The sequence below is a fragment of the Erpetoichthys calabaricus genome, chromosome 13 (genome assembly GCF_900747795.2).
Source record: "Erpetoichthys calabaricus chromosome 13, fErpCal1.3, whole genome shotgun sequence".
Lineage (NCBI taxonomy): Eukaryota > Metazoa > Chordata > Cladistia > Polypteriformes > Polypteridae > Erpetoichthys > Erpetoichthys calabaricus.
In genome coordinates this window covers 145704842-145718600 of record NC_041406.2, presented here as the reverse complement: position 1 = coordinate 145718600, position 13759 = coordinate 145704842, and the positions used below count along the sequence as shown (strand labels likewise).

At 38.5% G+C, this 13759-nt stretch overlaps 1 protein-coding gene across 1 annotated transcript in view; it reads right to left on the bottom strand.

The window, feature by feature from the left end:
* LOC114641887 (eukaryotic translation initiation factor 3 subunit E-B) overlaps positions 1 to 13759 on the bottom strand; it is an 80413-nt gene that overhangs the window by 48821 nt on the left and 17833 nt on the right. Inside the window, exons 6-7 of the mRNA XM_028790909.2 lie at positions 9098 to 9223; positions 7453 to 7577 (exon numbers count right to left, since the gene is read on the bottom strand). Coding sequence (XP_028646742.1) covers positions 7453 to 7577; positions 9098 to 9223 — 251 coding nt within the window. The remainder of the gene's footprint in view (positions 1 to 7452; positions 7578 to 9097; positions 9224 to 13759) is intronic.

Below are 13759 nucleotides of genomic sequence, written 5' to 3'. Positions count from 1 at the left end.
GCTTAAGAAGCACTGATCTAAGCCACTATACTGCATATGGTGTCCATTGTGTCACTGTCCAGTTCTTACAGGGGTGAGTAGGGGAGAAGTGGTTAATTAACCCTGCAAGTGTCTTCTTTATAAACCCATCTTTGTTACCAGCGTATGTAGTACTTTGTAACAGACCAAAACAATGATTAAAAGATGGTGCCTCACACAAGTAAAACAATGTAGTGTTCGCATTCTTTTGCTTTACAAATGTTTGAAATGAGGCAGAAACTGGGACAAGTGCCAGGAGTAACCACATGGCAGACACAGCTCTACAGGAGTGCACCCTTGGGGTGTTGTCCAGCGTCCAACATTCAAGGTCATAGCAGTGTCTGAACCACTTAGACACAGCACTTTATTAGTGCCATGTGGAAAATATGTCTGAGCTGTGTTGTTGTAGTCTTCTCGCACTAAATGAGGGATCTTCTCCTGTCTGAAGCAGAACAGGTGGAATAATGGAAGTCATACTGTTAGAAAAGAAAAAAAAAGGGCTAAGCATTGCACAGTTTTCTCTGAAGTCCTAAATTAGTGTGTGTATACAGGTGATAATCCTCCTAGGGCCACTTGTTGCAGTATTGTATTTAGCATGTGCTGTTACCTGCAAAAGTGAGCATGTGAGACACCTCACAAGCAATGGGCTAGAATTTTGCAGACATGCTTTCTCATTTGATGTATATAAAGCTTTGAGTTCCACCACCAGTGTGAAGGTGGTGGCACCAAGCACTGCACTTTGCTGACGCCAGCCCGGGACTTGTTGCATACTTTCCGAACTGTCAGGCCTCTTATTCATGTGATGACAAGTGAAATGTTCACTCCTATTTGGACTCAACAGTGTTTTCACTTTACTTGTTAGCATGGATTTATGGAAATTCACTCCTACTGCGATCATAGATGACAAGTCCAATGTCACAAGACAAGCTTTGAGCTCTTGGAGCACAAAATTAAGAGGTCAAATCTTGGGGTTTGCCCAAGCCCAAAACTAATTTTATAGGAAATTCTGCTGAACAACTTCAAATTAGTATATAATTGTTGTTTGCCACATAAAACTGTGTTCTAAAGTGTATTTTTTATTTTTAATAAATTTTGAAAATATCTTGTCTGTTCTGCAATTTACAATGGGGCTTAAAGGGTACACAAGCCTGTACATTTTGGGGGTGGGGGGGGGGGGACAAAAAGAAACGGGCTTCAACTTACCAAATACATCAATTTTTACGGCAAGAATGTTATTGGATATTATTCCACATTTTAACTGTGCACAAACAAATCCTCTTCCCCCATCCTAGTTGTGACCCTCTCATGCACAGTCCCAAGTAATGGCTTCTTTCTGGGCATACTCCCAAACAGACCACTGTTACAGAGGGCTCTTGAGATTTTGGACTCGCACATATACTCCAGTTTCAGCAATAGACTTCTGTAGACCTTGTTGCTTTCCTTCCCAGTCTCTATGTTTTGGTGAGTGGTCATCTTTACACTGGTGGTGTGATGCACCTTCCATTTCCTGATACTATGATGCTCTCTGGGACATCCGCGTACTTTGATATTTTTGTGCTCTTTTGTAGCCACTTGTCTCTTTCTTTTGTGGGGTGCTCTTAAGTCTCCATTTTCAGATGGAAAGATTCTCTCCTCAGAATGGACGGCCAGCACAGACCCCAGTATAGAAAACCCAGAAGTGGGTAGGTGGCCAATTGGCAGAGGGCTCCATGACTGTGGTTTTCTCTTTGACTTTTCTGTGTATATTTTTAATCTTCACTATTGTCCACTCACCCTAGCTCATCAGTTAATTCATGGACAGATATTGTTGGTTTTCCATTTATGTTCAATCAGTTCTACCTTGATCTCTGTGTGTCTTAACAAAGCTGTATTCATGTTGTTTATTTAGTAAAGAATATAATCTATACTTGTATTTTAACCAAGAACGGTTCACAGCAATCTGTGCCTGCACTCGGTGAGGAGTGTTATATAAAAAGTAAGTTCTATTGTATTGTATTTTGGCCAGGGGCTCACAGCCCATCTCATGCCCCCCTACTACATAAAGGGAATTGTTATATCCAGATCACATGTCCTTTACTCTAATTGCACATTGGTAGAAAGTCATCATTCAGTGAGGTCTCAAATGAGTAGCAAACGTGTCTCGTTTGGGGCCATGCTGAAGCGTATGAATACTCTGCATACTAAGACAAGCAGCACTTTTACCAGATTTAGTTTGTAGACATACAGTATATACTACTGACAAATGACTTACTTTGACTTTAAAAATAAACTCAACAATACTCAGGTTGTCACTGAAAAGTACTTAAATGGAGGAATGTGTGTATGTGTACTTTTGAAATTTGGGAATTAGAAGAATCCAAATTAAAAACCTGCTTATTTCCCCAACGGTTACATTAATGCAACAATATTGTATTCAATTCCAATTAATCACAACTCCAGAGAAACATCAGTTTTTTGGTTAATAATGATAAAATAAATGTAGAAAATGCATGTACAAAAGAACTGCGCTTGTACATTCAAGATCCCAGTTCCAATTTCATGACACACATATAAAAAATAAAAAACAAATGGATCCATATTTCTATCTACTCTCCTTGTGCCCGTCTAGTATTACACTGGTATTAGATTACCTATTAGCACCTACATCATAGGTTATCTGAAGATAATATACTTTCTCCAGTTGCCCTTGAACCTGGTTAGACTGCAAAATCAGATATCTAATCTTTGGTGTTGCTTTTCTTCTAAATCATTTTCTATTCTTCTTTCTCAAAGCATGGGGGGGGGGGGGGTCGGGGGGGGATGTTGAGTGGAGAAAATGAAATCAGGTGAAGCTGATGCCATCGCACATGATGCAATGGGGAGGGGTACCTGCCATTACCCTGGTTACTGCATTCAAGGACAAACCTCAATCTTGGACTAATTCCAAATAAACATTCTAATCTTAAGGCCCTCAATATGTCATCTGCAGAATTGATCCATACTATTAGGTTTATTACATTTGTAGTGTAGTGAGCAGCACTGCCGCTCCGCAGGTCCAGCATCCTGGGTTAAAACTCCACAGTCCTCATCTGTGTGGACTTTACAAATCCTCCCTGTACCTTGGTGGGTTCTCTCCAACTGTGCTAGTCTGGGTGTGTGTATAACTACCAACCTTCCCTCTTGCCTTGCATTCAGTGGTGTCATATTGGTCCATGCAACTCTGAATGGGATTCGGAGGGTTAGGAGTATTACAGTGGGCAGTAATAATAATATCCAACTTTTCAGCTGCAGCTTTCAGAACAAATATCTACCTAACCTTTTCAGGCTGTTTCCAAAAAAACTAAATTCTTCAATACTTACAAGATAATTGAAATTCTGATATTATTCAAAATAATGATGTGTATGCAGCTTTCAACTTTCCTACACTCTTGTGGAAAGTAAGTAGTGTCAAATTTAATAACAACTGTACAAATACCATGCGTCTTACCACCGCTACTGCATCTCACGGGCAAACAATGGTTTTCGCCACGCCAGCTCCATATGCCGTGACTCATTAATCTCGATCTCCGTTTATCACCTGCCGCGGTTCTGACTACGTTCAATTACATCCGTCTTAAAAATTACAAGGAAAAAAAGCAATTGATCTTGACACAAGAATGAAGGTGATCAAGCAGTTAGAAAGAAAATGATTGTGTGTGACTTGAACTTATCCCATTGTAACCATCATACACCTCACTGCACACACCGTACTGCTGCACTCAGGATTTGAATCCAGTTAACCTCCGAAACTTCTGCGTTTTGACTTGCAATGTGCCGCTTCGTGCAAACAGCCATGATGGGTAATGAAACCACACAGAGTTTATTTATCTGTTAATGTTTATTATTAATAGGCTGCAATGTTACAACAGAAAACATGAGCGCTCAGACTGCCTGAACAATTCCTCCTCTTAGAGTTAACACAATGAACACTGGGAGAGGCTCACATGGAGGACGTAACACTGACCAGTCAAACAAAGGATCTGACGCTGTTCAGCAGCCATGCGATTAACAGTAATAAAACAAAAAAATGATTTACAAAAAATGATAGAAAATCTACACAATGTGCCAAGAATGATAAAAAAAGGATATAAAACAAACAATATGACTTAAGGGACTTATTATACAGTACTATGCACACAGTCATGTTTGAATACATACATTGGTCCATCATACATCCAGAAGTCGACGAGTACCGGTAGATCTCAATGAACTGGCAGCCTGTTTATTTTTTTCTTTATTTTGGAAGGAAACATTCACTTTATGGAGCTTTCACACTCAGACTGAAAGCAAGCAGTTAATCATCTCCAATCACTGTCCAGTTAGTTTGGTTGGTTGGGGTTTCACACAGCAACATTTCAAGTAGACCAGAAGAAACAAACAGCCCATGAAGGTGTTGTGTACTACTTTCATTGGGCTAGAATGATGCTTTCCCCTAAATCCCTACACAATCTGTGTGACTACAGAAGCTGGGTTAAACAAAGACAATAAAAGTAATTTTATGGCTAATTTACCTTAAAATAGCAAGCGTATCTGTGGGTCCATCCTGTTGCTATGGTTTGGACAAAAAACAAATCTAAAAATGACGAAAATGTGTTAAAGTAAAAAAGATAATAAAAATACCAAGAAAGAAAATTGGTCTTATCGACTTATCATAAGCCGGTAACCGCTGCATTGTAGCAACTCTCTTCAACCCGGAAGGGCCACATGAACAAGGTTTACAGCTGTGATGCTGATGACTGACATCAAAAAGTGAAAAACATCAACCAACCATGCACAAGTCAGGAAACCAAACTCATCTAGGCTACAGTCTCTAAACAATGCCAATGTGGTAAAGGTAACCACTGTGTTTTCCTAACAAAATAATTTTATTATAAACTAGGTCAGGTTGCCAATGGATGCCAAGAGAAAGTAACAAAAACGTGATGCAACATCAGCATATTTTTACAGTTCTTCCTGGGAAAATCTTTGACACCCACAGGCCAGTCAAGAGACATTTTTCCTTTGTGTTCTGGTTTTTCACCCCATGGGCAATGTTTGGTACAACACCTGAGGAAGGCAGCTAGGCGGTCATCTTAAGTACCACACTGCTCATTCTACTGCAGGTCATCTTTTCCTCCTATCATGGAGGTCAAGCACAGAAACCTTGTGCAGGAACCTTAAGTGTGCAAAGCGCTGAAGTAATGTCATTCACCACAAACAACTCTTAAATATCGGTGATGATGGGGGTATAGGTTGATTCTCTTTCACCAGCATGGTCTGGTAAAAGTTCAACTAAACTGCTAACTTGTATGTCAATTTTATAATCACCTTTACCCATGAACAAAGCCCTGCGGTAACTGAGCTGCTTCACTTTGTGCAGCTTCTTATCCCATGAAACTCTTTTCGATGAAAGAACCATGGCCTCTGATTTGCAGGTGCCGACTTTCATACTCACCAATCTCTACAGCGCATGCTGGAGACAACAATCTGATCACTAGCAAATTTTAAAAAATGCAACCCTTAAGAGTGCCAAACTAGGTAAAACCCCACTCTTGTGCCCCTTATAAGAACTGAGTTAGGATGCTCTACCTGGAAAATTTTATTGAAGTACTTCAAATAATTAGATAATGGCTTTTTTACGATAAAAAAAAAAAATTCCTTAAGTTTTCTTGTGTTGGCATAAAGTGCAACATTCAGACTACTTTATTTACAGGCATTTGCAAAATTTAAAGGAAGACTTGTGAAAATCTCTACATAGAAAGTTTTTTAAATGTCAGAGAGGCACATTTAAACATGAACAAACACACCAAGTTGAAAGATATAAAAACAACAAACAGCAACCAATTGAATAAATGCATTTCAGCACAACACATCGAGAGTGAGACAGTCAGTTGTGGTTTCGATTCCTGGCTCTTCCTTTCCTTGAAATCAGGCTCTGTAGCTCCAAAGATAAACAAAGCTAACAGGTACGGCCAAAGACAGCACAAGTATTTAGGTAACCTGCCAAGACGCTGGCTTCATCATTTACTTGACAATGCAAAACAAAGTAAAAAAGGACTTCAGAAATAGAGTGGGCAAAAAGGGACAGACATTGGGGTATCGTTCTTCCCCATTGGGATTCAGCCAGGGTTTATTCCTGGCTTTGCTGTATTTTCTGCTTCATTATCATCTTTTTGTTCGGTTAGTCCACAAATAACAATGTAAACATTCTGCCAGTTGTACTTTGTTGGGTTGGAACCCTGGGAGGCGGGGTAACCCTGACATTACTGCTGTTGGGTCCGCCCCCTGCCTTTATATTGAAGTCAGAGGGCAGGTCTCTACTTTGGGGGGGTCACTGATAGTTGTAGGAGTCTTCATGAGAATTGCTGGTCTTTGATTTTTAACTAGTTTCTGGCTTCTTCTTTTCCGTTGTGTATTGGGACAAGCTTTCTCTGGACTTCCATTTAGGAAGATCCTTCTTGCCCTTAATTTGCCTGTCTCATTTTTTGGAGACTTTACATAAATAAATTCTTTGCCTATAAAGGATTTTTACTTGAACTTGTCTCATTTAGCAAGACATTTCACAGTTTCTGCTCCTAGGAAGGAGTTCTTGTTTATTTTGGGACTTTTAAGGTCAGCTCCCTAATTTTGGGCCTGTGTAAGCTTCCGTCTGCTGGTAGTAGATTATTCTTCAATTATACATTTCCCTCAATAAATTTCTGCCCTGGCCCCAAGACACCCCAGGTGGGGTTATTTATCTTCTTTAGCAACTTACTACAATTTGGGGTATAAACATAATCTCCCGTCATTATATCACAATGACCACTTGCACAGCACTATTCCTCTATCACATTCTGAAAATGCATAAGGATTTTGACACATCTCTTTATGCCATGCCATTCAAGCAGTGTGGCTGGGATCAGCTGGGGTTCAGAGCGAGTGGCAGTAAAACCATAGGGCTTACTCGTGCCTCATAAATCGCCAATCATTTATTTTAAATAGCAGTTTTCTTCCTACTTTAAAGAGCTATGCTGGAACAGAAAGCTACAGTTTCAAAATTTTGAGTGGCATGAAATACTAAAGAGAAATACTGCCATGTAGGTTGTGATGATGGTGTGATGGGCAATTCACCAATTCCAGCACAATATATTTAATCTAACATCACTCATCATTTTAATCTTGTCCCTAAGCCTCTGTCTCCAGGCATTTTTATTGGAATTTGGGGTTCTCTGCACCAGAAGGAAAAATTGGGAATACTGTACACAATGCCAATACTAACTATACTCATGAACAGTAATACATTTGAAGGTACGAGTATTTAGCATACACACACAAATTATACGTATATGCATGTGTGTATATGTACATTTACATACATACATATGCATAGCAATCAAAAATATGCACATTTAAACCAACTCAAATTTCATTTGCAGTTCAGCTAATAAGGTCACTTACTGTGGCTGATAAAGAAATAGTTCAATAATGTTGTCTCTGCCTTTAGGATGGTTGAAGAAAACAAAAAGCGACCAGTGGATCAGCCAAGTTCTTTGCTGGAGAGACTGGAGTGGAGAGCTGACAGACTATAGAAGGAAGACAACAACAACAACGTGGTTAACATAACCTGTGCAGAATGTTAAATACTTGAGAGAAAACTGTAGCAACAAACAAGTTTAACAGGAAAAAAAAGGAAAACGTTGAGCTATTAAAAAGAGTTAATGCTGCACAGTAAATATCTTCTTAATGATCACAAAAATGTTTTATTGATCACTAAATAAACTCATTTGGGTTTAAATGAACTGCACAGCATTTTCCTTTTTGTATCTCTTAAGCCCCCATATGAAGACAGAACAGGTATCCATTGGTTACTTTTTTGAGATTATACGCCATGGTGCTTTTTTTATCGTTCATTTATAATCATTTTTTTCATGGCCTTCCTTGCCTGCTCTATAAGACAGTGCGATGATTAGGTGTGAGCATTAAAGAAAGGTTTCTTTATTTCAGGTTTCTTTAATGAAAAGTAAGGGGAGCGCCACTTCAACTCTCAGCTTGTGCTCAAGGTCATATCATGTGCACGGCATTTAAGTGACATAGACAGAATCCTTCTGAGATGATAACGTTTTGAATATGTTAAAAGTAAACCAATTGTCCTCACAAATTACCCTTGTTTTTCACCTCTGGCTAGGCTTACAGATACTCCTTCAAGCGAAAAACAAAAAACTGCACACAGCAGACACCAATAAAGACCTAGAGAAGTGTATTTTTAAAGAGGATTGAAAATGGGATACAAAGAACGATAGAAAAGGGTTTATTTTGTAGGATACTTGAATTAAAAAGCACAAATTGAGCAACAAAAACATTAGTGCAGTCAGTAACAATGATAAAACATAAAATGCAAGGACCTAGAAGGTAAAGAAATCAGTGTTAAGAGGTGGCAAAGGTCTGTTTTTAAACTCTCTTTTAGGAGTATGCAAACAGAACACAAAGTCACAGTCATGTTGAAGATGTGCTGTTCTATTCAAGTCACACAGCTGCAGGGCACATCCTAGAGTAGTACTTGTAGGAATTCTCTTTCACACTCCAGACCGACCAAGGCTCAGGTCCGCAGCACTGCCTTTCTGCCGGTGCTCAAGTTTTCAGTTTGAAAAGCCACGAAGGGTAAAGAGGTACAGGACAGGTATTGATCCTTCCTCAAGTACATCTTTGAGGATTCATAATGTTGAGTGGAAATTGAGGAATGACGCAAGATGGTCATTTCTCCAGATAAACTTAAAAGAACTGAGGCTACAGATAAGCTGAATTCAAGGGAAAAATGTGTAACAGGATTACTTGTGGTAAATAGAAATGATGTCAAAGCAAAACAATTTCTCCGTTTTGGTAATAAACTGAAAGGCAGCTTTTCAAGCCAGGTTTGCCCATATAGAGACTTTGGTAAATGATTGATAATGAAGTGACAGAAACAAAGCCAAAATGTTCAGATGTGATACATTTGAAACAAGCATTAAAGAGATTATACTGTGAAATGAAGGAACATGTCTAAAAACTCAATCTCAAAAACAAAACTCTTAATTAAAACAAAAAGAAAGAAAAAAAAGATGCCTACGTTGTTATCAATAGTCTCCTTCAGTCTGGTAAGGTCTTCCATTGCAGCTTCCCAATTCTGCATTAGGATTTCAGATGCCAGTTTACCCCACAAAGAACTCAATGCATTTCTGTCTGTAGATGGAACCTAAAAAGAAGAAAACAATCAAATTATATATTTTTTTTTTTAAATAAGTACACATTCTTTTATCACACTCGCACTTACAATGTTCTCTGGGTTAATTGGTGTTGCATGGTCTGCAATAGAATAGCTGGAGCAAAACAAGATTTAAGCAAGCGAGGAGTACAAGATAAGCAGAGTACAAGAAAAGATGAAATCACTGATAAAGAAAAATAAAGCATACTTTTTAAATTCAATGTATTTTTATCATTGTTCATCTCTACTACTTCTTTACTTTTTCTACACCTTTCATTAAGACTCACTGCACTTAAAACACCTCAACTTATTGTAAGTTTCAACTGGATTGTTCCTCACTAAATATATACCCATACTTCCTTAGAAGACTGGCGTCCTTCAACATCTGCAATAAGATGCTGCAGATGTTCTATCAGACAGTTGTGGCGAGCGCCCTCTTCTACGCAGCGGTGTGCTGGGGAGGCAGTATTAAGAAGGACGCTTCACGCCTGGACAAACTGGTGAGGAAGGCAGGCTCTATTGTTGGCATGGAGCTGGACAGTTTAACATCTGTGGCAGAGTGAAGGGCGTTGAGACAGACTCCTGTCAATCATGGAGAATCCACTGCATCCACTAAACAGTGTCATCTCCAGACAGAGGAGCAGCTTCAGCAACAGACTGCTGTTACCGTACTGCTCCACTGACAGACTGAGGAGATCGTTCCTCCCCCAAACTATGCGACTCTTCAATTCCACCCCGGGGGGTAAACGTTAAAATTATTCAAAGTTATTGTCTGTCTGTATACCTGCATTGTTATCACTTTTAATTTAATATTGTTCTTTATCTGTATGCTGCTGCTGGAGTATGTGAATTTCCCCTTGGGATTAATAAAGTATCTAAAATGCTTAAAAGTCAAGCAAACAGCAAGCTGTAGCTAATAAGCTTGCAGTGTGTATACATCTTGTAAAATCCATGCTTAAGTAATTTGTGAACCTTCTTAGAAATTCTATCATGCAACAATCATTGAAAAAAATTTCAAAAATGCAAATAATTTGCAGAAATCCAGCACCTGGATTTTTATTATTATTATTTTTTTTTTTTTTAAAAAAACAGTTTTTGTTTAATATCAAGAACAGTCCATCTGAATTAACCTGTCAATTTCACCCAATGCCCCATTTGTAAGGACATCATAAAGGATTCAAGCCAATCATTAAGCCTTCAGAACATTCTGAGACAGTTCAGTTACATATTTCACACGGTTACACGGCATTCTGGTAGCCTGGCAGAATATTATCACACCTCCATGTGTTGAGCAGACATGTAGTCACGCTGGAGACGCAGTCCAAATGTCAAATGATTGCAAGTAAACAAAACCATATGCTTAAGAAAACTGCTACAATAAACACTTAGCAGTAGCTCCGTGATCAACAGGAAAGGTCCAGCACGCCCTGAAAAAGGAGGAGAAACAGCAACAGACGGACTGACTAGATGACCACCAAGTTATTTTGTCTAGCAGCAGCATTTGTCCATCTTAACTGAAGATGTCCTAGAAGTTCCATTAAAAGAAAGAAGGAAATGGAGTAAAAATTGAATAGCCAAACTCCTAACAGAAACTCTGATTTAAAAGTAGGTTTGTGAACATGAATGGAAGACTTTGGCCTGGGGACCCAAAGAGGTGAGATCAGTCAGCAGAGCCTGTCAGGCAGAGTCCCCAGCTGTCCTTGGGGAGCTTCAGAATATTGGTCTTCCTTTTATTTACTTAACTGTAATAATACATTACATTTATATAGCACTTTTCTTTATGCTCAAAGTGCATCACATAGACAGAGGGGCACCACCTCAACCTCACCAATGTGTCTAGCACCCACCTGATCTGGTGGATGTGATGGGAGCCATTATTGTGCTAGTAGTATGCTCACTGCACATCAGCTGTGATTTTTAAACATTTTCATTAACTTGTTGTTCAGCTTATTTATTTTTAATATGTGTACCTGGACTGTTTTAAGGACTGCTCTGAATTAATTATGCACAATAGTATCTATTCATTTTGCAAGTGCACTTGTGGAATCCGTCTCTTCTCCCTGTTCCTCTAGACTTTGGTCTCAACACTGGACATCTGTGCCCTGGCACACACGTACACGTACATATATACACACACACACACACACACACACACCCCTTGAGAACAGGTTTTGTCAGCAAAAGAAAGAAAAGGGACTGGAGTCCAGCTAACCTTGGTGGTGTCTGGATCTACAACAAACTCTAGCGTAGTTTTTTTTTTTTTTTTTAACATACACATAAAAAACACAGGAAAACGAACAACTCTAAAAACAGGAATAAGCCCTGCTGTACAATTTATTGTAGGCTATGACACATGTGAGGAAACAGCGTGCTCTGTCAGGCAGATGAAATTAGCCCAGGGTGCTTTGAGCAGACACGGGGTGAAAAGTTGGCTGGACATCTCGGTAAAACAGAGTCTGGAAAATCCATTAGAAAAATCATAAAGATTATAAACAAAAATAACCCAAATCTCAGATGATTTCAGCAAAAAAAAAAAAAAAAAATAATAGAGTGAATGCTTGGGGCTTGATTTACAACAAGTTCGTTTAACGTTCAGTAATTTAATGACACAATGAACACAAGGTTTTACTTCTGAAAGCAAATGTCATGAAGATGGGACACATTGTACCAAATACACCAAAAAACTCTACCAAACAAACACTGTCCTATTAAAACATTTAAATGTAGCTGCTCCCTGGATTAACGTTCATTTGAGTGATTTGTTTTTTTTTTTCAATATGCAAGAAACAAAGATGTGCAATGTGAGGTTTAAAAATGAGTTTGACAAACACCAATGTGGAAAAGAAAAAAAAAAAAAACAGACAAATCAAAACTACAGTAGCTGCCTTACGTTTCCCTTGCCACACACTTATTTACCTGAACATGTTTCAATGGACTCTCTTCAGTCGAAATCCGTCCTTTATACAGAGAATACCCCTATGGTCAGGCACAACTCGCCACTGGCAAAAATGACACATGGAGAAGTGGTAAACTACTACTAAACAAAGAAGCAAAGGCTTTCACTTCTTGAGTTTACAATGATATTTTGCGGTTGTTTAATTAAGGGTAACATGCCAGTGACTCTGCACATTCCTCTGCTTGAAGCGTCAACATTACCCACACTCTATCCACTCGATTTATAAAGATACAATTAAATCTTCCAAATAACCTACAGAAGTTCAGACAGATTGATCAAGTGGGAAAACTTGGGGTTGTCATTCCACACCTGGTAGGACAAATTAAGGCGATTCACTCATCTTGTGCTTTGACACAATACACTAAGTGTGAACTGAATTGTTAAACTGCTGCATACCTTCACAAGAGGAATAGCAAAGGTGGAAACCGAGTTGTTGTAAAACACCCAAGAAACCAAACATAATTGCTCTAAGTAATGGCATTCAGAGCCTTAAAAAGGAACGATACTTTAGACAATAACAGAAATGGTCCATAACACGGAGGGTATGTGCTTTGCTGTGTGATTTGAAGGCAACATTGTGTTAAAAAAATAAATAAAAAAACCTAGCTTACCATCCTTAAGGGTGGAAATAATTTGGAAAACATTAACAGAATTACCAGCATAAATCATTACTTGCAGTAAACTTTTAACTCTACAATTTGAAACAATTATGATTTTTTTTTTCTTTTGTCTGAGAGATGCATAACTTTAGTCATGCTTAAAGGAACCAAATCATTTAAATTTGGAAATTTGCTTTAAATATGAAAAACATTACACTAAAGAACACATTTGAATAAACAGCACATGTGGCCATTAGACTTTATTCTTCTCAGCAATTTAGTGACTCACTTCTTCAGTATGCCGATTCTTCAAGAAATTCTTGTGTCCGTTACCACGATAAGCAGTTAGAAAATGCAGATGAATATTCAAAGTACAGACAGATACACATATGTAATTTTAAAATAACACAGCCATTAAGTATTGATATAATTTAGTAGTGATGTGTTTTTTTTTTTTTTTAATAAATATGCAGACCACAGCTACGAAAATACCAAGACACAATGCTACACAAATAAAACAAATTAGGAAAAAAAATTGACGTAAAGCACTGAAATGAAGCATGACAGTTAATTACATACAATACACAAAATATTTTGGCCATGCATGTATACTTTTCAGGATAACACCAGCTTCAGAAAAAAATGATCACAATCAAAGAGCTGAGTGCCAGCCCACATGGGCTGCGATTTATACCAATGGGAGTATTAGAGCTCGCAATAAACCAATTCTATTGATGAATCTTAATTTTTAGTTTAGGACGGCGTGTATAAAATAAAAGTCTTGACACACTTTAATCTGGGTAATCACAGCACGCCAGACTCGCTCACCACATAAACACCGTAGAGACATGGTGGCACGTGCATTAACAAGCGAGGAGCTCACATCTAAAACTGGCAGCACCTCCTTAGTCATTTGGAATGTATACGGGCTTGCAGATGTAAGGCTAGTAATTTGGTGGTGTCCATGTGAAA